The sequence below is a fragment of the Pocillopora damicornis genome, chromosome 12 (genome assembly GCF_964200805.1).
Source record: "Pocillopora damicornis chromosome 12, jaPocDami1.2, whole genome shotgun sequence".
NCBI classification, from domain to species: domain Eukaryota; kingdom Metazoa; phylum Cnidaria; class Anthozoa; order Scleractinia; family Pocilloporidae; genus Pocillopora; species Pocillopora damicornis.
In genome coordinates, this window is record NC_142681.1 from 1034072 (window position 1) to 1057062 (window position 22991).

The 22991-nt window shown below is 37.2% G+C and overlaps 4 protein-coding genes and 1 long non-coding RNA gene across 7 annotated transcripts; 3 read left to right on the forward strand and 2 right to left on the reverse strand.

Moving 5' to 3' along the window:
- Positions 1-334: 334 nt before the first annotated feature.
- LOC113680157 (ATPase family AAA domain-containing protein 2) lies at positions 335-12576 on the forward strand. Of its 2 annotated transcripts, none has more exons than XM_089189142.1 (20): positions 335-487; positions 631-785; positions 924-982; positions 1099-1346; positions 2355-2646; positions 2918-3052; positions 3466-3653; positions 3741-3882; positions 3987-4135; positions 4277-4525; positions 5054-5441; positions 5796-6238; positions 6488-6706; positions 7133-7232; positions 7623-7825; positions 8359-8604; positions 8728-8764; positions 9375-10106; positions 10892-11121; positions 11786-12576. In XM_089189142.1, the coding sequence occupies exons 1-20, from the start codon at positions 398-400 to the stop codon at positions 11849-11851; spliced, it is 4371 nt and encodes a 1456-aa protein (XP_089045268.1). In that variant the 5' UTR covers positions 335-397; the 3' UTR covers positions 11852-12576. The 2 variants fall into 2 exon arrangements, with proteins under 2 accessions (XP_089045268.1, XP_027052960.2); XM_027197159.2 differs by having other exon boundaries at positions 7626-7825.
- LOC113680158 (acyl-coenzyme A thioesterase 13) lies at positions 12258-14276 on the reverse strand. Its single transcript, XM_027197160.2, has 3 exons — positions 14119-14276; positions 13606-13790; positions 12258-13521 (listed from the first exon to the last, which is right to left on the reverse strand). Exons 1-3 carry the CDS (start codon positions 14269-14271, stop codon positions 13332-13334), a joined length of 528 nt encoding a protein of 175 aa, XP_027052961.2. The 5' UTR covers positions 14272-14276; the 3' UTR covers positions 12258-13331.
- A 16-nt stretch (positions 14277-14292) lies between these two features.
- LOC149036014 (uncharacterized) lies at positions 14293-18278 on the forward strand. Of its 2 annotated transcripts, XR_016181563.1 has the most exons (4): positions 14293-14433; positions 15366-16117; positions 16886-17154; positions 17484-18278. XR_016181563.1 is itself a non-coding variant. In XM_089189154.1 (3 exons), the coding sequence occupies exons 2-3, from the start codon at positions 15863-15865 to the stop codon at positions 17547-17549; spliced, it is 321 nt and encodes a 106-aa protein (XP_089045280.1). In that variant the 5' UTR covers positions 14293-14433; positions 15366-15862; the 3' UTR covers positions 17550-18278. The 2 variants fall into 2 exon arrangements, 1 of the variants encoding a protein (XP_089045280.1); XM_089189154.1 differs by lacking the exon at positions 16886-17154.
- LOC149036015 (acyl-coenzyme A thioesterase 13-like) lies at positions 17956-19951 on the reverse strand. Its single transcript, XM_089189152.1, has 3 exons — positions 19821-19951; positions 19309-19493; positions 17956-19224 (listed from the first exon to the last, which is right to left on the reverse strand). Exons 1-3 carry the CDS (start codon positions 19908-19910, stop codon positions 19035-19037), a joined length of 465 nt encoding a protein of 154 aa, XP_089045278.1. The 5' UTR covers positions 19911-19951; the 3' UTR covers positions 17956-19034.
- Positions 19952-19967: 16 nt separating this feature from the next.
- On the forward strand, positions 19968-22167 carry LOC149036016 (uncharacterized). The gene is made up of 3 exons (XR_016181564.1): positions 19968-20107; positions 21071-21209; positions 21992-22167. It is a non-coding gene; the product is annotated as an uncharacterized LOC149036016 (long non-coding RNA).
- The last annotated feature ends 824 nt before the right edge of the window (positions 22168-22991 follow it).

Here is a 22991-nt window from a genome sequence, read left to right on the forward strand (position 1 = left end):
CCGAGAAATAGGACCCAAAAATCAAATGCAATTTACTTAGTCGGTACACAAGGTCTTTGAAATTAACTGAATTGGAAAACTTGCTTTTGGAATTGTTGTCCATTGACTTGCTTCGCACTATTACAATCATAGGTTTCCAGGATTTCTATAAATAAAACACGAAGATTTCCTACTCGTTGTCTCTACCTTATTGAAAGTGAGATGAAGATGAACAAAATTAAACGAAACGAAAAGCAGAAATAGGAAGCATTGTACTGGTGACGATATCGATCCCGCGGGAATACTCGCAAACGCGAGGACAAGTAAACACAGAGCTTTTGGCAGGAATATCCGGGACATTACCTTCAGACAATAACAGCGCAGTCCTGAAAATGGCCGATCAGCGAAAGAAACTATTATGGTGAAAACAAGGACAAATTCGCCTATTATCCGCACTTTGCGGTCTGGAAATGGGAGAGGGAAAAACATCGGAAATATAGAAGAGAAGGTCAGTTCTGACGGCGTTATTATCGCTTTTGTTGGTCAAAAAGATATGTAGACCGCGATTAGTTTGCAGTCAGGTGCGTTGCGCACTCACAGACCCTGACACCAGGAAACTATTCAGTTGACCTTGACTCTTATCTTCAAAAGGTTCCATCTAGCGATGAAAGTGGACTGGATTCAACACCTTTTCCATCTAAGAGACGTCGTTTACGAAGTAGAGGGGCCTATAAAGATACTCACGAGTATCCCAAACTACCGGCCTGCACCGTTCCTTTGACGCGTTCGACTCGTCGAAATGAAAGGTAAGCCCAAATGTGTTAAACTTCTGTCTGTATTGGAATCTTTCACCAGTACTTCAAGTAACTAAGCTCCAGGGAGGTTGATGGCAATGTTATCTTTATGAAAGCGGAAATTTTCAATGATGTTATCTTTCCATTTAGCCTCTTAAATGGACCTACTGTTCATGTGGAAACCAGGAATTCGCAATCGCGTAAGCGAGGTAGGCATGTGAGAGATTTTTTATATTTTAAGTTTCCGGTTCTCAAGTTGCCTTTCTGTATTCAAAAACGTTTTATTTGATTTGAGGCAATTCAGTTTCAATCTTTTGCACCACAGGAAAGAGAGGAAGGCCTACGAAATCTATGCCACAGAATGATAGGAAGAAAACCAAAGGAACTATCGTGTATAAGACACGGCGAAGCGATCGTAAACGGCGAAAGGTGTATGAGACCTTGAATGTTAGTATGCTAACAGATCACCGTTACTTGACTGAATTTGGGAATTCGAAATCCCCCAAGAAAGAAATTGAAAGGAGCAGATTCCTGCACGACGAAGATAGCGAATCTCAAACCGAGGGCGACGAGGTAAAATATTAATATTGCTTTGTTTTGTTTGAAATTGGCGCCATTTCCACCGCTTGGCGCCAATCACAGATATCTCTACTTTTCACTTTCTGGGTAGTCTCCTGCCAATATTTGCTACGAAAGGACCTTTTTCTTTGCTAAAATTACTATAACCTAGTCACATCCTTTTTGCAGAGGGCAAAATTCTTCAAATTATTTACTAGTTACAATTGTTGGGTAAAGAGCTGGGGAGAACTCTGTTTACCCACAATTCCAATCTTTATCTTCTCTCAGCAGGTTTAGTGAAATAGGTTGTCAGAAAATGTAGCATACCCTATTGCAGGTCTCTATGTGCTCAAATTCTGTGTAAAAATATTTACCTCTCAGTTCAATGCTTTGTCAAATAAAAGAAAGTGTAAGAAATCAGTACAATTTTGCTGATTTTTTGCTAGGTGTTTTTCCTTGTTAATTAAATTTTTTAAATTTTCAAACTTTTTCTTTTGGAGGACGTTTAATAGGGATGTATGAAAAGATTGTTTTGAAGTTCATGAGACAGCTTGCTTTTGATTTTTGTTATTGCAATTGTTTTTGCAGTAATAAAAGTATTGTTGTGTATGATCCTGTTAGTGACAAAGTAGGAATTTGATTATAAAACTGAGAGAGAGCTGTTTTTCACTTCATTACCACTATATTGGTATCTGTGTAAAGAAAACCAGGATGGCTTTTCCATACAAAGCTTTGTGAATGTAGATGAAACATGTCTCTGAATGAATTATGCATTTTAAAAAAAATGCTAAGATTTAAAACTTGGCAGACCTCTTTATGTCAGACTTCCATCTTACACCAGATTCTTCATATCACTGATTGAATTGTTTTAAGAGCATGCCTCTTAATGTGAAGCCGTAAGATCATTCATGGGCAAGCCAAAATGTTCAATGGATCATGATTGTATTTTCACTTTATCAAACATACTATCTATAGTTTAGTGTCTTAATTTGAGTAAGGTTTTGTACTCTTTCTTCAATCTAGGATGTTGTTGGAACACCCAGCATGTATGACCTTATAAAGAGAAAACACGATCAGACTCCAACACCAGAAAAAAGATCAAGTAGAAATAGAAGACATGGTGATCAGCAAGAGGAAAGTGACAATGATGAAGATGAAGAAGATGATGATGACGACGAAGATGAGGATGATGATGGTGATGATGGAGAAGATGAGGAAGGGGAGGAGGAGAAGGGTATTAAAGGTTATGAACTGAGAAAGAGACGAATGATTCCAAACCGATACATTGCACCTCCTTTGAAGACCAAGGAAAGAGGTAATTGTCTTTTCTTGTAACAATGTGTGTGGATGATGCTCTATTGTGGTCATTTGACAAAAAGTTACATGTATACTCTATGTTGTTCTGCAGTTAGTAATGGATGAAGTCGTCCATGGTGTTCAATGGCACCTATATGTCATCTAACAAAACTTCACCCTGATGTTTTGTTATATACAAGCCTTTGCTTTGTAATTGTTGATTGAATGTGTTATTGGACATCTTTACATATCTACAAAGTACTCAGTCTTTTAACTGCTTCTGTTTTCAGGCAAGCGAAGATTTCATATGAATGTAGAGCCAAGAAAGAGAGGTAAAAAACCATCACAGTATGCATCTCCAGTCAGAAGAGTCCGCAGACCCAAAAGAAAAGCTCATCATGTGAGCTCCTCTACTTCATCTTCTGGTAAGTTGGATCTCCTAACTCTTCTGTCTCTAGGTAAGTGACTCAGTCCTCTTTTGGCATAAGGGATATATTTGTTGACTTTTAAAGTGGTTATATCTGTAACTATAACTTCTAACAGACTGAATTGAAGCTAACTCCAAAAAGTAACTCATCCCTTCCTATCTAGGTGCTTTCTGAAATTTATTTGTATCCTAAGAAATGTGATCTGCGAACCAGTTGAGTTCTTGTACCTTGCTTTGATACATACTTTTTTATTTACAGTTTTGATTACTTTTGATTTTCTGTATATTAGATATATTTTAGCCTGGGAGAAGACTTGAGAACTTTCAAGTGATTAGTTGAAGGGGCATGATTCTCTATTCCTGTCTCATTCCATGAATGTATATCCCAAAGCATTTTCTGTGTTTTTCTAGATGACTCAGACAATGAAAAAGATGAGAGAAAGTTTGAACGCAGGAAAGCTAAGAGCATGGCGAAAGCCAGGGGTCGCTGTCTCCCAATGAACTTTACCATGGAAGATACAGCTTCTGGAATTTTCAAAGAAAGAGCAAGAATTGGATCTAGTTTAGCAGATGTGGATCCTATGAACGTTGACCAAAAGGTTTGTATTTAAATGAGTATTTGGAGATTTTGGGGTTCCTTATTGATGAGAATGTTTTTTATTTATTTCCTTCTATTTGTGACATAGGTCATGTTTGCTGCAGTTGGTGGTCTTAGCAAGCAGATAAGGGCTCTGAAAGAAATGGTTTTGTTTCCTTTGGTGTACCCTGAAGTTTTTGAGAAGTTTAAGATTGCTCCTCCAAGAGGTGTCTTATTTCATGGTCCACCAGGTTTGAATGAGTTCATTTTCTATTTAATAGGTTTGTGAGTTTCTATCTGATTCAGTTTTAGATTAAAGTGAATCTCTAAGACTGGTAACCTTGATCTATTTCAGGGACTGGAAAGACACTTGTTGCACGAGCCCTTGCTAATGAGTGTAGTCAAGGTGACAAAAAAGTTGCATTTTTTATGAGGAAGGGTGCAGACTGTCTTAGTAAATGGGTTGGTGAATCTGAAAGACAGTTGAGACTGTTGTTTGACCAGGTAATATATTGTCTTGTTAGAATTTCCAAATTGGTTATTTTCTCCCTCATCAACCCACCTTCAATTTTTTTTCTGGTTGCACTGTTTTACCTTAGTTATGTTTCACACCCATTAACTATATTTATACTGGTTTTCATACAGGCTTTTAGTATGAGACCAGCCATCATATTTTTTGATGAGATTGATGGTTTGGCACCTGTACGCTCAAGTCGTCAAGACCAGATTCATAGCTCTATTGTATCAACTTTGTTAGCCCTGATGGATGGATTAGACAGTAGAGGTGAAATTGTGGTCATTGGTGCAACCAACAGGATTGATGCTATCGATCCTGCACTGAGGCGTCCTGGCCGTTTTGACAGGGAATTTCAGTTTGCTCTTCCTGATAGGAATGTAAGCTATTTTTAGTACTTTGAAAACAATTTACTGTTTAAAAGTTATGGGAAAAAATTTTGTTGAACTACAATTTCCTTGGTGATGTTTGAAGACTTGTTAGCTCAATTGGTAGAGCGCTGCACCGGTATCGCAGAGGTCATGGGTTCAAATCCCATACGGGCCTGAATTTTTTTCAGGTCCTATTTACAACTACTCGTTTCAGTAGTGTTCTTAGCTGCGAGGATCTCCTAATTTCATCTCTCCACCGCAGTGCAAATATGTGAATTTTCATATATCTAAAATCTTCATTCACTTGGATGTTTATTTGTACCCAATTCATTGACCAGCTCCCAGTTGGCTTGTTAGCTCAATTGGTAGAGTGCTGCACCGGTATCGCAGAGGTCATGGGTTCAAATCCCGTACGGGCCTGAATTTTTTTCAGGTCCTATTTACAACTACTCGTTTCAGTAGTGTTCTTAGCTGCGAGGATCTCCTAATTTCATGCTTCTTCTTATTTAAAATAAGTTTATGATGTTTCTCTCATAGGCAAGAAGAAGTATCTTGACCATTCATACTCGTGACTGGGAACCTAAACTATTGTCATCTTTTGTAAGTGAGGTAGCAGATCGCTGTGTTGGATACTGTGGTGCTGATATCAAAGCTCTTTGTACAGAGGCTGCACTTTTTGCCTTGAGAAGACAGTATCCACAGATTTACAGCAGCACAAGAAAACTGCTAGTAGATGTCAACTCCATCGAAGTAACTGCTAAGGATTTCCAAAAAGCAATGACAGCCATCATCCCTGCCTCTCAGCGATCTGTGGTTTCTCCTGCCAGAGCCCTCTCCCCCCTCATGAAGCCACTTCTCAAAAAGACTTTGTCTCAAACATTGGAGATCCTTGAGAAAATATTTCCCCCTGCTCATATTAAGACAGGTACAGCACACATGTGCTTACTTGAAAATCATGTTATTGGCACTGTCAGGTATCTTCCAACACAGGACAAATAAAATGAGGTTCTTTATTACGATAACGTGGAAAGAAGTCAAAAAATGGTTATGAGTGGAAATAGGTTAGGGGTCAGGGCAAAGTTGGACAATTTTATCTTGAGTCAGGGGAAAGAGAGTAGAAACTCTCTATAGCACCCTTCAAAAATGCTTTGAAAGGAATAAACATGGCATTCAGTTTAGGTAGCATGAGTGTTGACTTTTCCCTTAGATGTTCTTGAGCTGTGAGTTTGAGTTGAAGATAGTTTTGTTTGTTTGTTTTCTTATGAATTCTTTGATCCAGTGACTGAAAGTAGTCCCAATAGCCTGATGGGTAACCCCAGTTGTAGCAACAGCAGCAGCCGTCATGATCAGCGAGGCAGAATGGTTGCTGTTTTAAGTGATGAGGAAGCAAGCTCAGATGAGGACTTGGGACCTCCAATCTTCGAGTCTCTTCCTGGTTCATCTAGAAGGGAGCGCTATTTGCGAAGAGTGCAGCAAAATTCCAACAGTGTTGAGTCAATGGAAGTCTCCCATTCTTCTTTCTTCAGCAGGACAGATGGTCAAAATAAGGGAATGTCAACTTATCGACCCAGACTCCTCATATGTGGGAATCAAGGCATGGGCCAGTCAACACATATTGCCCCTGCACTACTTCATGCAATGGAGCATATGACTGTGCACTGTTTGGATTTACCAGCATTATATGGAGTTGCTTCCAAGACACCTGAAGAAGCTTGTTCTCAGGTTTGGCCCTCAATTTATTTGTAGAAATAAGCTTAGAAGATGCAATAACTTTCAGAAGAAAAATTGAATTTGAGTTTGACTTTGATCAGTGTTAGGACTGACCTGGTTTACAGATTTTGCATAGCTTGATTTGAATACAATTATTGCTCATTCTCCTTGAAAAGGTACTTGTCTTTAACAAGGTACTTCAGTTCCAAGAATTTTCAGGTTTCCCACCCAGCTGAATTAAGTAATTTCTTCTTGTTTCAGCTGTTTCGTGAGGCACGTCGTACATCACCATGTATAGTGTATTCACCCCATTTTGATGCTTTGTGGAATGCCACAGGAGACAGCCTGCATGCTACATTACTATCACTGCTTCAGGATCTCCCTCCAGGTGCTCCTCTGTTGTTTTTGGTAACTGCAGATGACTGTTGGAGTAACCTTCCCTCCATAATGAAGGAACTGTTTTCAACAGAAACAGGACAGGTACTTAATGCATTAATGGTGTGGCCTTTGCAGTTCTGTAAAATTTCAGACACAATAGTTCTTGAAAACAGGCCATAGATAGGAGTGGTTGATATTTCTTTTGAGTATATACTAAAACAGAGGATAGCATTGAAGGCATGTACTGATTGGCTTTTCAAACGACAAATCTCCTTTACTGTTCACTTACGAGCAATACATGTGGGATTGTGTCTGAAATACTGTAATCTTTGCAGGAATAAGTGAGTTTGCATCATCTTTTTATGCTGTATCATCTTGCTGTTTTAAATTATACTAAAACAACTACTGGTTCTCACCTCAGTGTTGGTGGCAAGCAATGGACATTTGCCTTGCTGCTTTGAGGTTGATACAGATATTGAATGATGATTATGTCATCTTTTACAGTGACTGCTCTGATTAATTTTCAAGGTATTCCAAGTTGCTGATCTGTCCTCAGATGAGAGGAGAGCTTTCTTTCACAGTCTGTTCCTCGAAGATGCTATTCTGCAACCCAAACCCAAGAGATCAAGTAGGAACAATTCTATACTACTGGTGCAACAGAGCTGTATAAAGCAATATGGCTTTATGTTTTGCAACCCTATGGATATTCTTGATTACACAAACTTTGCCTGATTGGCTATTACCATTTTGGCCTTGCTCACATTAATCAACAGACAGGCCTAGTTGTTTTGAAAATCATATTCAAGTGATGAAGATTAATACGAACAGTTTAATTTGGTTAATTCCTCTTAACCTTTATTGACCTTTCTATATGTACTTCTATATGTATTTCATCATTTTTGCATGTTAACATTTTTTACAAGGCCCGTGAAGAAAAAGAGTGACAGATTAATGTGGTGGAAAAATGTCATTAATGTGATTGCTATAAGCATAATACTTTGTTGGACTTCTTATCCAGCAGGAAAAGATAAAATAGTGGAGGTGTTACCATTTGCTCCTACCCCACCCCCACCACAGTTGTCAGAAGCTGAGCTACTGAAGGCTCGTCAAGATGAGGAGAATACCATGAGGGAACTGCGCATCTTCCTCAGAGATGTTACCTCAAAGCTTTTACAAGATCGAAGGTTCAAAGAGTTTACCAAACCAGTGGATTTGATGGAGGTAAGAGAATCATTGTAGATTCTTCAAATTGAATCCCTGGTCTTGTGGAAGAGGTGGTCTACTTACTGAGCCAGTGTTGTATGATAGAAAATATAGCAACTGGCAAACAGTGATGGTTCTTAACTCTTTCACTCACAAGATCTCTCTCCTTTGTGTCTTCAGTACAATTCTTATCATGTTAGTTTGGCAAATTTGGTATTGGATCAATTAGGTAGTAGTTCCATAATTGATACAATGTATGTTTCTTTATTCTTTTCATTTGCCTGCTGGATAATTTATGGATATTGTAAACAAAAAATTGTCTTGGTCACTCATAGGAGTTATAGGATTAAGAGGCTTTCTGTAGCCATGTGCTCATAATGTGGGCCAGAAGTCAGTGTTAAACAGTTGGAGGGCTTTGGCAAAATATCCCCTTTATTTCCTCTAGTTATTAATAGTCCACTTTCCTCACAAATATTCATTGACATGGATCAGCTGTGTTGTTAAAAAAAAAATTCCTTTTTCATTTTAATGTAGCTTTGATCTCTTTTCAGGTTCCTGATTATCTTGAGGTGATTGATGAACCAATGGATCTTGCAACAATACTACAGAAAATCAACTGTCATCAGTATAGTACTTGTGCACAGTACTTGGCAGATATTGATTTGATCACAAGTAATGCTCTTAAGTACAACCCTGACCGTGATCCAATGGACAAGCTTATCAGACATAGGGCTTGTGAACTCAGTGATGTGGCACACTCAGAAATCAAATCGCAACTGGAGCCAGAGTTTGAGAAGGTGATGAAGTTGTAAAAAAATAACTTAAAGTGGCTATAGGAGGTTTACTTTAACACATTGTCTTAAATTAATTATTGCTGCTGATGGAAAGTGCTAATTTTTCTATTCATTTGTTTTTTTCAGACTTGTGAAGAAATCATAGCAGCAAGGGAAAGAAGGGGTAAGAATTGAGTTGAGATCATATTAATTGGTTTTTTTTATATAGTAGTTAGTAACACTGTTTTGTCTCTTAGTTATGAGTAGTTGTAAGCTTGACATGATAGCAATGGTTATCTCTAGCATATAATTACTAGCCTGTGGCTTGTGTTTGCTGAAAAGGGATCACCTATTTTGTCAAGATTTTAGCTGAGATTTGCATCCTGTACTATGCACTCACAACTTCTCTATACACACAATTGCTCTTGAATGTACTTCTTATTTCAGAGATAAAGATAAGTTTCATACCAGATAGAGCTTATTTAAGTTTGCTGACAATTACCTTTTCTTGAAGAACTGCTCCCCTTGGTTAAGTACAGCCATGCAATGATAAGGAATATATCAGTATTATCCAGGGTGCTTAATTGTGCACATATACTTTTTTCTTCAAAAAAGGAAGGGATTTATTTAAGTTGCAAGGAGTTTGATGTAAAGAAAATTTTTGTCTCTGATGAGAGTTTGTTACTGACACTTTATAGTCACAGTACGTTGCTGGAAGATCATTGGCAAGGAAGAGCAAGACAGGCAATGTGTCAGGAGAAAAGCCTCTGATGGTTGTATTTATTTTTCCCCAGGTGACAAATCAACTGCTGCTGCTCCTGCATTTGTGTTCACTATTCCACTGAAACAACAAACAGCAACTGAGGTGACAGCGTCAACACCGCTTCAAGATCAAGTAGAGAAAGCAGCATTGGGTGTCTCTGATATAACCTTTGTATCTGAATCCCAGTCACAAAGTAATGGCACAAGGCAGAAGAAAAAGCCAAGAAGAAAGAAAGCACCAATCTATTGGGGAAAAAAGCCAAGTAGAAGGAAACTAGATGTAAAGCAAAAATTAGACTCAGAGATTGATCAGGTTACTCAGGAGTTTCTGGTTGAAGTTAATGGGGAACAAGCAAAGGTCAGTGGTGAAGCTTTTCCTGATGACTCTGGAGATAGATCAACCAATGAGAAAACTGAAAAAGATCCTGGGGTGATCTCTGATAAAGAAGGTGATGTAGCAAACCATCAAGAAGATGATGATGAGGAGGAGGAGGAAGAGGAAGATGATGTTGAATTGATGGAGAATGGGGTTGCACCCATTGATGGAGACGTGGTTTTGTTACATCCAGAGAATCTCACAGCAGAAATTAAAAGTGGTAAGGTGAACTCGGAGTCTGTTCTTCAAAACAATTTGGTAGTGCCCACAAGACCTATTGGAAATCATGATTTATCAGGAACATTGTCCAGTCTGCAAAATGGGGTCACCTCAGATGTTTGCTCAGAAGATATTGCATCGGAAAGTGAATGTGACAAGGAACCTGAAGGTGAGAATGCCTTAACCCTTTCACTCCCAATATCTCAAAAGAAATTCTCACCACTGTCTGCCATGCCATTTTTTTTTGTCACTTTGGAGAATTTGGTGTTGGATCAACACATATTCCCCTAATGGAAATTTTGGTCTATTTCATTACTTGTCTCCTGATGTTGTATCAATATTGTGAGAAATCTCTGTTGGTCACTCATGGGAGTTTAAGGGTTAAGGCTATGTATGACTAGAATAGTGTGTACATCAAAGGGAAAAAATGCAGTTATATATTAAGTCAGGTACTACCCCTGTAAAGCAAAATCTTGCAAACAACGATTCTGACAGGGTTATGAGAGAATATGCACTAAAGCCCAATATGGGAGCTATCTTGGTTTCACAAACAAGTGGAATTATCTGCAGACTGCTTTGATGGGATGCAAATGCACCATAATTTTGCCCCTCCCCTCTGTTGACAGCAGATTTATACCTCTGGTTAAAGAGAGGCATTGTGATTGAAAGGTTTCTTGTCCAAGAACATCAGATCTTGTCTCTCTTACCTGTGCATTACACTTAAATGTTCAAGTAGTGGATGTGATTTGTGTAGCATTAGTGGAGGTTAAGGTTAGTCTGGTTTTCCCAACCACATGATACCTAACTTAAGCCATATTGGCCCCATTGTGGAGTACATTTGTACCATTTGGTATGGAAAGTGGAAAACTCTGGTACTTTAGAGCTTTCAGGCCCCTTAGGATTCCCAAATAGTTTGAATTTTAAGTGTTTTTCCTTTTTTGATTATATGTGAAGACTCTTCCAATAATCCTCAAGAAAACAAACAGAACAAATCTGCAGGCTGCACTTCCTGGGGTAGTACTGCACTCAATGAAGACGTCATAGAGAAACTAGAAACTCTCCTGAATTTGCTAGTTGATGCAACTAAGGGGGCATCTATTGAAATGCTAGAGAGATATCACAGTTCTCTACAGTGCTGTATCCACAAGCAGAGACACAATCATGATAAAGGAGAGCTTCTGAAGGTGTGTAAACTTGAATTTAAGGGGTTGAAATGATTTCAGCTGGTTTACTGTAAAGAAACTGCTGACTGACATCAAATGGTAAATTTGGATTTTCAGTTGTTGTAGGGTTTTGTGGGAAGAAGTGGCAATGCTATCCAACATGGCAGTGTCCCTTTTTTTTTTTGATGATTTGAAAAGGGAAAGACTCCTTACTCAAAAGTATTAAGTCATGCAACTTCCGAGCTTTTAACACTGTTCAACCAAAGCATTGGTAGCTGGAAAGTGGTCAAGCTTTGAGGATTCAATGGCTACTCTAGTCATCAAGGAGAAATATTTTGGCAAAAAAAATTTGGGGGGTTAGTGGCACTTTAATCATAATTTTTGGTGTTCTTTGATAAGAATAGTATCCAAAAACACATTTTACCGTGCCATCCACTTCGATCACACCTAAGTCCCCAGAACTTTGATCAAGGAATGGTAATCTGACATTTCCCAAAAATGCCCAAGGCTTCATGATAGGAACTTTCTCAACACTACTCTTTGCAAACCAGACAGTGGGTGTTCTTTTTTTTTATGATTTATCTAATTAATTCCTGTGAAGCCTACCCAAAGGAGTTCCAGGGGTAGACTTTGCCCAAGAGTGAGTAGGCTGCCATTGACTGTTATTCTTTAAATTTGTTTTCAGGATTTGGAACTGATGATTAAAGGCTATGGACGATCTTCAAGAACTGTTTGTTCATTTCAAAAGTGATCCTTAACGGTTAACTTGTAACATAGTCTCATTACTTTCAAAAGTAGAACCCCACTAACTTAAACTGTTCAGAAAAAGGAATACAGTGTAAGACCAAAGTGTTTAAGTTAGTAAATTGTAAGCAACTAAAAACCCTCCTCCAGAAATGTGGCTTAAGATTACTTTAACAGACAGTTCCAGTTAGTGAGGTTCTACTCTAGTTAATATTTGGATCATTAATTTATTAACAATTAATTTATTTTGAATTGCTCTTTTCTGTGAAAATAATAATAACTTTTGAGATTAACTTTAGTGTCTGTATAGATGGACAATTTTTTGCAAAGCATTATTACATCTATTTCTGCTTACGCCTGACAACCTAGAACATAGATTGTTGGCTAAAGTTAAAGGCTAAGTTTTCTACATCTTTTTTTTTTTCTCAGAAATAGCTTTTTATTGCAGTCATATGTTAACCGTTAAAACAAACTATCAATTAATTCGCTGATCACCATTTTCTGAGGAGGAGTGGAGAGGGAGGGGAAGTTCAAATTAGGGTAATATATATTTTTGAAAACAAAGAACTTATTTTAAATGGTACAAAAGTGTAACATTCTTGTATTACCATTCACTGCATTCGCAAATAGTTGCACTGGAGTTAAAATGAGGTCATGTCATCCTTTAATAAATAAACTATCAATGATGGAAAAGCTTAAAAAATAATAAATGAAGATTTCCCAGGACAGAGATTCTGTATTTTCCATTAGTTATGGTCATTTGTTCATTGTTTTCTTCGCTGATCACTAAAGTTAACCCTCCTTTTTGTACTTTTTTCAGATCAAGACCACCAATAGTTAAATATCCCTTCCTAACCTTTAAAAATGAAAAAAATTTGTCTACATTCCCAAATATGCTTTGGCAGCACTCATGGTTATGAATACTAAGGTTGTATATACAACATATGGATTAAAATTTATGTTTCATTTATTATGTTACATTACATAAGCATGTGTATCTGACCAGGACCACGAGAAAGTTAAGAATGTATAAGGGCAGTTTCAAAGTCATGTATTTGACCCAATTACTTTGGCTTGGCCTCTCAAGTGAATGTAGAAGTCACAGTGTATAAAATTTTGAAAAAATCTGTTAAATTGGAGGAACAATGAGACTGAGTTCCTTAAATGTTTCAGGAGGAAGGAGGCAAGAATTGCTTGTAAACAGGAATGGAAAATTTTACACTTAATTCAAACCTAAGAGGTAGCTCATTTATATACAATATATCCAGAAGATATCCATCACTCAAATTAAGAGGAGGGAAAGGGACTCAAATATATTTGAATTTCCAGGATGGAGAGACCAAAAAACTAGTTCAAGGATAATATTGTTAGAAGAATTCAAGAATATTTAAAAAAAGGTGTCATGATTCCTGCTTCTCTGTTAATGGTGTGGACTGCCCCTCTAAGGAAATATTGTTTGAAGAATTCAAGAATGTTAAAAAAATATGTCATGATTCCTTCTTCTCCGTGAATGGTGTGGGCTGTCCTTCCCCAATAAATTTAGTATGGTTAGCTTTTGCTACAAGTTTTCCATCTTTGTTTAACAGTTCCGCACCCGTGAAGACCAATGTACGACCCATCTTGATGACTTCTGCATTTATAGTAACGTCTTCTCCAACTGGAACTGGCCTTAAGTAGCTGCCATGGAGAAAAGTTTCCATTGTGAAATATTACAACATGTGAAAAAGGGGTCAAAATATAGACGAAGCTAAGATGTAGTACCTTATGCTCATATCAACACTGACACCAGGTTTGTGTGGAGGCAATGTAAATGTCACCACTGTAGTTAACATGTCAACCAAAGTCGCTGTCATTCCACCATGAAGGTTGCCCATTGGATTCTGATGACTTTCTTCAACTTTCATTTTGAAAGAAGCTTTACCTTCCGACATTGACAAGAGCTCAAGCTATTAAAGAGATAACTACAGCTTACAAACGTAATGTGTAGATTGTTAAAGTGCTTGCATCAAGGTAAAGAAAGTAAAGAGACTGAGGAAATGAATCAAACTGTCTCACCCTTAGTCCCAAACAGACACACAAACACACACACCCATACAAATGCAAACCTGTTTGAAACATCCCAAAATTTTGCAAAAGTAAATGAGACAGTAAGATACATTGAAGGTTAATAGAGCATAGAACTTGCGAAGAATATTACCCACAGCTTTGTTTTCGAATAGTATGGGGTAATACGGAAATTCTTTCCAAATTTTAAAACGATAAATCCTCTTATACCTTGTCTCCAACCTTGTCGAAGCCTCTAGATGACTTATAACTCGTCAAAATTTGACGAATTATACTTCGGGCCGCATTCGTTGCCGACATCTTGAAATCTGTTGGAGTAGTACGATATGTAAGCGTAAACAAGTTGTCCCAATAATTCTTCATTGACATAGGATACCCTCAGAAGCTCTTGCGATCAATACCTCTATGCCAGTCTACATTACGCGATCTCGGCCTTCTTCGTGTAACTCTTGAACTGGAAGGTTTGGTGATTTGAACAAAGAGCAGTATTGAAGCTTGAAGATCCATCTATCAGCCTTGGAAGAAGTAAGCTGCAATCTCCGTTATTTCTATATGTGTGTTAAGTGTCACAGAAGCGGAATTATTGGGCGAATTTGGCGTAAATAGGATTGATCTTACGTACACGCGTGTAGTACATGGAAGGCTGCATTAGATAAGAGTTATTTATCTTTATATAGGTTCTTTTTGACCAACGAAGTAAACAGTATATATTTGCGTAACAGTGAAATGAGTTATACCTCTATGAATATTCGTTACAGTATAAAACGATGTTTGAATTATGTGTATGTTACACGATTCAAGTTTCTGTTCCTTGCAAATCGATTGCTACTCTATTTAGACGCATCTTTAGTCAGTAGGCATTATCAAAACTCTTTTAGAACTGCAGATACTGCATTAATTCATTACATACCCTAAACATCAAAGGGATGTTTATGTCATTACAGAAAAAAAATTGGTATTTACCATGATTATGTTTCAACTGGCCACAACATCATAAGGCGTGCTTTGATCACTTACTTTGTCAAGATTTTAGCCGAGATTTGCATCTTGTACTATGCACTCACAATGTCTCTATACACACAATTGCTCTTGAATGTACTTCGTATTTCAGAGATGAAGATAAGTCTCATACCAGCTAGGGCTTGTTTAAGTTTGCTGACAATTACCTTTTCTTGAAGAACCACTCTCCTTGGTTAAGTACAGCCATGCAATGATAAGGAATATATCAGTATTATCCAGGGTGCTTAATTGTGCACATATACTTTTTCTTTAAAAAAGCAAGGGATTTATTTAAGTTGCAAGGAGTTTAGTGTAAAGAAAATTTTTGTCTTTGATGAGAGTTTGTTACTAACATTTTATGGTCACAGTATGTTGTAGGAAGATCATTGGCAAGGAAGAGCGAGACAGGCAATGTGTCAGGAGAAAAGCCTCTGATGGTTGTATTTATTTTTCCCCAGGTGACAAATCAACTGCTGCTGCTCCTGCATTTGTGTTCATTGTTCCACTGAAACAACAAACAGCAACTGAGGTGACAGTGTCAACACCACTTCAAGATCAAGTAGAGAAAGCAGCATTGGGTGTCTCTGATATAACCTTTGTATCTGAATCCCAGTCACAAAGTAATGGCACAAGGCAGAAGAAAAAGCCAAGAAGAAAGAAAGCACCAATCTATTGGGGAAAAAAGCCAAGTAGAAGGAAACTAGATGTAAAGCAAAAATTAGACTCAGAGATTGATCAGGTTACTCAGGAGTTTCTGGTTGAAGTTAATGGGGAACAAGCAAAGGTCAGTGGTGAAGCTTTTCCTGATGACTCTGGAGATAGATCAACCAATGAGGAAACTGGAAAAGATCCTGGGGTGATCTCTGATAAAGAAGGTGATGTAGCAAACCATCAAGAAGATGATGATGAGGAGGAGGAGGAGGAGGAGGAGGAAGAGGAAGATGATGTTGAATTGATGGAGAATGGGGTTGCACCCATTGATGGAGATGTGGTTCTGTTACATCCAGAGAATCTCACAGCAGAAATTAAAAGTGGTAAGGTGAACTCAGGGTCTGTTCTTCAAAACAATTTGGTAGTGCCCACAAGACCTATTGGAAATCACGATTTATCAGCTTATCAGCAACATTGTCCAGTCTGCAAAATGGGGTCACCTCAGATGTTTGCTCAGAAGATATTGCATTGGAAAGTGAATGTGACAAGGAACCTGAAGGTGAGAATGCCTTAACCCTTTCACTCCCAAGATCTCAAAAGAAATTCTCACTACTGTCTGCCATGCAATTCTTTTGATGTTCCTTTGGAGAATTTGGTGTTGGATCAACACATATTCCCCTAATGGAAATTTTGGTCTATTTCATTACTTGTCTCCTGATGTTGTATCAATATTGTGAGAAATCTCTGTTGGTCACTCATGGGAGTTCAAGGGTTAAGGCTATGTATGACTAGAATAGGGAAAAAATGTAGTTATATATATTAAGTTCTACCCCTGTAAAGCAAACTCTTGCAAACAATGATTCTGACAGGGTTTGAGAGAATATGCACTAAAGCAAAATGTGGGAGCTCTCTTGGTTTCACAAGCAAGTGGAATTATCTGCAGACTGCTTTGATGGGATGCAAGTGCACCATAATTTTGCCCCTCCCCTCTGTTGACATCAGATTTATACCTCTGGTTAAAGAGAGGCATTGTGATTGAAAGGTTTCCTGTCCAAGAACATCAGATCTTGTCTCTCTTACCTGTGCATTACACTTAAATGTTCAAGTAGTGGATGTGATTTGTGTAGCATTAGTGGAGGTTAAGGTTATTCTGGTTTTCCCAACCACAAGATACCTAACTTAAGCCATATTGGCCCCATTGTGGAGTACATTTGTACCATTTGGTATGAAACGTGGAAAACTCTGGTACTTTAGAGCTTTCAGGCCCCTTAGGATTCCCAAATAGTTTGAATTTTAAGTGTTTTTCCTTTTTTGATTATATGTGAAGACTCTTCCAATAATCCTCAAGAAAACAAACAGAACAAATCTGCAGGCTGCACTTCCTGAGGTAGTACTGCACTCAATGAAGACGTCATAGAGAAACTAGAAACTCTCCTGAATTTGCTAGTTGATGCAACTAAGGGGGCATCTATCGAAATGCTAGAGAGATATCACAGTTCTCTTCAGTGCTGGTAGCTGGAAAGTGGTCAAGCTTTGAGGATTCAATGGCTACTCTAGTCATCAAGGAGAAATATTTTGGCAAAAAAAATTTGGGGGGTTAGTGGCACTTTAATCATAATTTTTGGTGTTCTTTGATAAGAATAGTATCCAAAAACACATTTTACCGTGCCATCCACTTCGATCACACCTAAGTCCCCAGGACTTTGATCAAGGAATGGTAATCTGACATTTCCCAAAAATGCCCAAGGCTTCATGATAGGAACTTTCTCAACACTCCTCTTTGCAAACCAGACAGTGGGTGTTCTTTTTTTTTATGATTTATCTAATTAATTCCTGTGAAGCCTACCCAAAGGAGTTCCAGGGGTAGACTTTGCCCAAGAGTGAGTAGGCTGCCATTGACTGTTATTCTTTAAATTTGTTTTCAGGATTTGGAACTGATGATTAAAGGCTATGGACGATCTTCAAGAACTGTTTGTTCATTTCAAAAGTGATCCTTAACGGTTAACTTGTAACATAGTCTCATTACTTTCAAAAGTAGAACCCCACTAACTTAAACTGTTCAGAAAAAGGAATACAGTGTAAGACCAAAGTGTTTAAGTTAGTAAATTGTAAGCAACTAAAAACCCTCCTCCAGAAATGTGGCTTAAGATTACTTTAACAGACAGTTCCAGTTAGTGAGGTTCTACTCTAGTTAATATTTGGATCATTAATTTATTAACAATTAATTTATTTTGAATTGCTCTTTTCTGTGAAAATAATAATAACTTTTGAGATTAACTTTAGTGTCTGTATAGATGGACAATTTTTTGCAAAGCATTATTACATCTATTTCTGCTTACGCCTGACAACCTAGAACATAGATTGTTGGCTAAAGTTAAAGGCTAAGTTTTCTACATCTTTTTTTTTTTTCTCAGAAATAGCTTTTTATTGCAGTCATATGTTAACCGTTAAAACAAACTATCAATTAATTCGCTGATCACCATTTTCTGAGGAGGAGTGGAGAGGGAGGGGAAGTTCAAATTAGGGTAATATATATTTTTGAAAACAAAGAACTTATTTTAAATGGTACAAAAGTGTAACATTCTTGTATTACCATTCACTGCATTCGCAAATAGTTGCACTGGAGTTAAAATGAGGTCATGTCATCCTTTAATAAATAAACTATCAATGATGGAAAAGCTTAAAAAATAATAATAAATGAAGATTTCCCAGGACAGAGATTCTGTATTTTCCATTACTTATGGTCATTTGTTCATTGTTTTCTTCACTGATAACTAAAGTTAACCCTGCTTTTTGTACTTTTTTCAGATCAAGACCACCAATAGTTAAATATCCCTTCCTAACCTTTAAAAATGAAACAAATTTATCTACATTCCCAAATATGCTTTGGCAGCATTCATGGTTATGAATACTAAGGTTGTATATGCAACATATGGATTAAAATTTATGTTTCATTTATTATGTTACATTACATAAGCATGTGTATCTGACCAGGACCACAAGAAAGTTAAGAATCTATGAGGGCAGTTTCAAAGTCATGTATTTGACCCAATTACTTTGGCTTGGCCTCTCAAGTGAATGTAGAAGTCTTAGGGTATAAAATTTTGAAAAAATCTGTTGAATTAGAGGAACAATGAGACTGGCTTTTCTTAAATGTTTCAGGAGGAAGGAGGCAAGAATTGCTTGTAAACAGGCATGGAAAATTGTACACTTAATTCAAACCTAGGAGGTAGCTCATTTATACACAATAAATCCAGAAGATATTCATCACTCAAATTAAAAGGAGGGAAGGGGACTCAAATATATTTGAATTTCCAGGATGGAGAGACCAAAAAACTAGTTCTAGGATGATATTGTTTGCAGAATTCAAGAATATTTAAAAAAAGGTGTCATGATTCCTGCTTCTCTGTTAATGGTATGGGCTGTCCCGCTAAGGAATTATTGTTTGAAGAATTCAAGAATGTCCAAAAAATATGTCATGATTCCTTCTTCTCCGTAAATGGTGTGGGCTGTCCTTCCCCAATAAATTTAGTATGACTAGCTTTTGCTACAAGTTTGCCATCTTTGTTTAACAGTTCCGCACCAGTGAAGACCAATGTACGACCCATCTTGATAACTTCTGCATTTATAGTAACGTCTTCTCCAACTGGAACTGGCCTTAGGTAGCTGCCATGAAGAAAAAAGTTTCCATAGTGAAATATTACAACATGTGCAAAAGGGGTCAAAATATAAATTAAGATGATATAGTACCTTATACTCATATCAACACTGACACCAAGTTTGTGTGGGGGCGATGTAAATGTCACCAGTGTAGTTAACATGTCAACCAAAGTCGCTGTCATTCCACCATGGAGGTTGCCCATTGGATTTTGGTGACTTTCTTCAACTTTCATTTTGAAAGAAGCTTTACCTTCTGACATTGACAAGAGCTCAATCTATCGAAGAGATAACTACAGCTTACTAACGTAATGTGTAGATTGTTAAAGTGCTTGCATCAAGGTAAAGAAAGTAAAGAGACTGAGGAAATGAGTCAAACTGTCTCACCCTTAGTTGCAAACAGACAAACAAACACGCACACCCACACATATACAAACCTGTTTGAAAAATCCCAAAATTTTGCAAAGGTAATTAGACAGTAAGATACATTGAAGGTTAATAGAGCATAGAACCTGCGAAGAATATTGCCCACGGCTTTGTTTTCGAATAGTATGGGGTAATACAGAAATTCTGTTCAAATTTTAAAACGATAAATCATCTTATACCTTGTCTCCAACCTTGTCGAAGCCTCTAGATGACTTATAACTCGTCAAAATTTGACGAATTACACTTCGGGCCGCATTCGTTGCCGACATCTTGAAATCTGTTGGAGTAGTACGATATGTAAGCGTAAACAAGTTGTCCCCAAGAAGCTCTTGCGATCAATACCTCTATCCCAGTCCACATTACACGATCTCGGCCTTCTTCGTGTAACTCTTGAATTGAAAGGTTCGGTGATTTGAACAAAGAGCAGTATTGAAGCTTTAAGATCCATCTATCAGCCTTGGAAGAAGTAAGCTGCAATCTCCGTTATTTCTATATGTATGTTAAGTGTCACAGAAGCGGAATTATTGGGCGAATTTGGCGTAAATAGGATTGATCTTACGTACACGCGTGTAGTACATTGAAGGCTATACTAGATAAGAGTTATTTATCTTTATATAGGTTCTTTTTGACCAACGAAGTAAACAGTATTTATCTGCGTAATAGTGAAATGAGTTATACCTCTATGAATATTCGTTACAGTATAAAACGATCTTTGAATTATGTGTATGTTAGACGATTCAAGTTTCTGTTGCTCGCAAATCGATTGCCACTTACTCTATTTAGACGCATTTTTAGTCTTTAGGCATTATTAAAACTCTTTTAGAGCTGCAGATACTGCATACCCAAAACATCAAAGGGATGTCTATGTCATGGCAAAAAAAATTGGTATTTACCCTGATGATGTTTCAACTGGCCACAACATCATAAAGCGTGCTTAGATACGACCAGTGGGCTTCACTTTCTTTGTATTATAAATTAGACATCTTTAAGCTTTTTTACAAAGGCAATAATGCTACTTTCCCCAACTAACTGTCTGAAAACATCCTTAAATGTCGCTCAAATGGTTACTCTCTGAGGGGATGTGACCTTTTAACATTACCCAGGTTCCAGTTTTGCTTCTACTGCTCACCTTATACAGTCATACCAATTTTGTTTTTACTAAGAAGTGATAATATACATCATTTTCTATTTTCAAATTCAAGTCTTGTTTACATAACTTGTAATTTTCCTTTTTTTGTTCATGCGACTGCACAAGCTTACAAGTAGCTTAAAATATGATTGTATAGAAGTGAAGGTCATCATCATCATCATCATCATCACTTCATATTGAGAATACACTGTATTTATATGGTTGAGCCCCCTTTCAAGTGTCGACTGCCATTTTGGACTTTTAAAATGTTATTAATGCATTGTATTTCCTTGTTTACAGTCATGATCACAGACGTCCAGCTAGCAGCGTTTGCGAACATCCTCGGTGTCTCCCTATTTCTTCTTGTTGTCCTTTATCACTTTGTTGCAGTAAACAATCCCAAGAGGAAGGAAGAATGAGCAACTTGCTTGAAAGTAACGTAAGTTAGGACATCTTTTGATAAAAGCTATCATCAGTTCTGGCCACGGCAACACAGATGAAGCAATCAATTCAAAACTGTACCTAGTTTCACAATTGCCTGCTGAGGTTCAATATCTCAGTAGGACTTATTTAATGTTTGTCAGTCAGAACAAATTAAATGTTTATAATACAAGTTCCTTATGTAATCTATAGGAATCTTTTCCATCCTTAAACATGCTTGTTTTCTCTTTTATTATCCTTTTGAGTTTGATGTTTTTAACCCAAGTAAACTTTCATGTTCAAGGTTTTCTACTTTGTTTTGATTATTTTCATATGTATCAAAAGCGACTCAAACTGTTGTCATCTAGCTCATTAAGTTTTGTCTTCAACCCTACGTTCCCAAGTGGCTTTGATTTTCAATTGGAACAGTTGCAAATTAATTTCAGATTCATTTTGTAGATTCTGCCTCTTATATGCACACTTAAAAATAAAAAGCAGTATTTATTAACATTTATAGAGGAGGCAAGGAAGCCAGAGAAAGCCAGTAAGGGTTATGTAATGGACTGTGTTACATATCTAGTGTAACAGAGAATATTGAGAATGATTAAGGAGTATACAAAGTTTTAAGTATATCTAAATTCTTGTTCTTGTCATCACTGATATCTTGCTGTGAGAATTTGTGGGGTATAATTTGCTACTGAACCTTAAATATTTCCTATGTCCTCTAATATATGTATATTACACCTGAAAGGAATGGTAACATATGGAGATAAACTAAATCATTGTTTTTTTTTTCCACAGGTAAAGAAAAAATTAAAAGTTCATATTCTTCAGTGATTCAAGAAAATGAAAGGAAATGCCTAGAGATGAAAAACAATTAGAATTTAAAGGATTTTGCTGTTATTGTGGATTCTAACTTACAAATACGTCTTCTATGTAATGCTGTAGTAAGCCCAATAAACACCTATGTTTGAGAATTGATGAGTCTTCAGAGTTTATGAAATAATGTACGTTGGTACAAGGGAGGGAGAATTGAAAATTCAAGGTAAGGTTCAGTAGAATGCCAACTTGCAGTTAAAAGTTTCTTTCTCCTAGCAGAAAATTCCTTCTCAGTTGAGGGAAAAACTATTACCATACACCAGCCAATATTAATTGCAGCAATTCCCAACAATTGCAAAAATTTGTAGCCATCCTTTCCTCCTGAATCATCAGAATTTGTGATATTGGAAGAGTACCATGGTGTTCTCTATTTCAAGAATGAGGCAGCGAAAATTCTCTGGGGTTTTGGACAGTTCTATCTTGTCTTTTCCAAAATGGTTATATTTCTGGTAAGTACTAAAACAAGGAACGACCTAAAACCACCTAAAAAAACCATCTACAACCACCTACAGCCATCTACAACCACCTCAAAAATTTCAACAACCACCTCAAAAACATCTACAACCACTCGCAAACTATCTAAAACCATCTAAAACAAGGCATAAATGTCTAAAATAAGGCGAAACGACAACATGTCACGTACACGAAATACGAGAATCGAACGAAACCTCTACCTCCCCCTGAAATCTTATTCTCCCTGGTCCCATGTATAATCAACCATCTCACGAAATGAAATGCGATAGCATGCTAATTATTTTATATTCCCTCAGCAAAAGACTTAAAGAACTTTACAAAATGAACTAACAAGTTACAAAAAATAATAAATAGGGAATAATACATGGGCGCGCGTAGATATGGAATTAATCTTCAAGTGTTTAACTCGATAGCTCACGAGTGAGATGTCGAGCAACATTCTACCAAA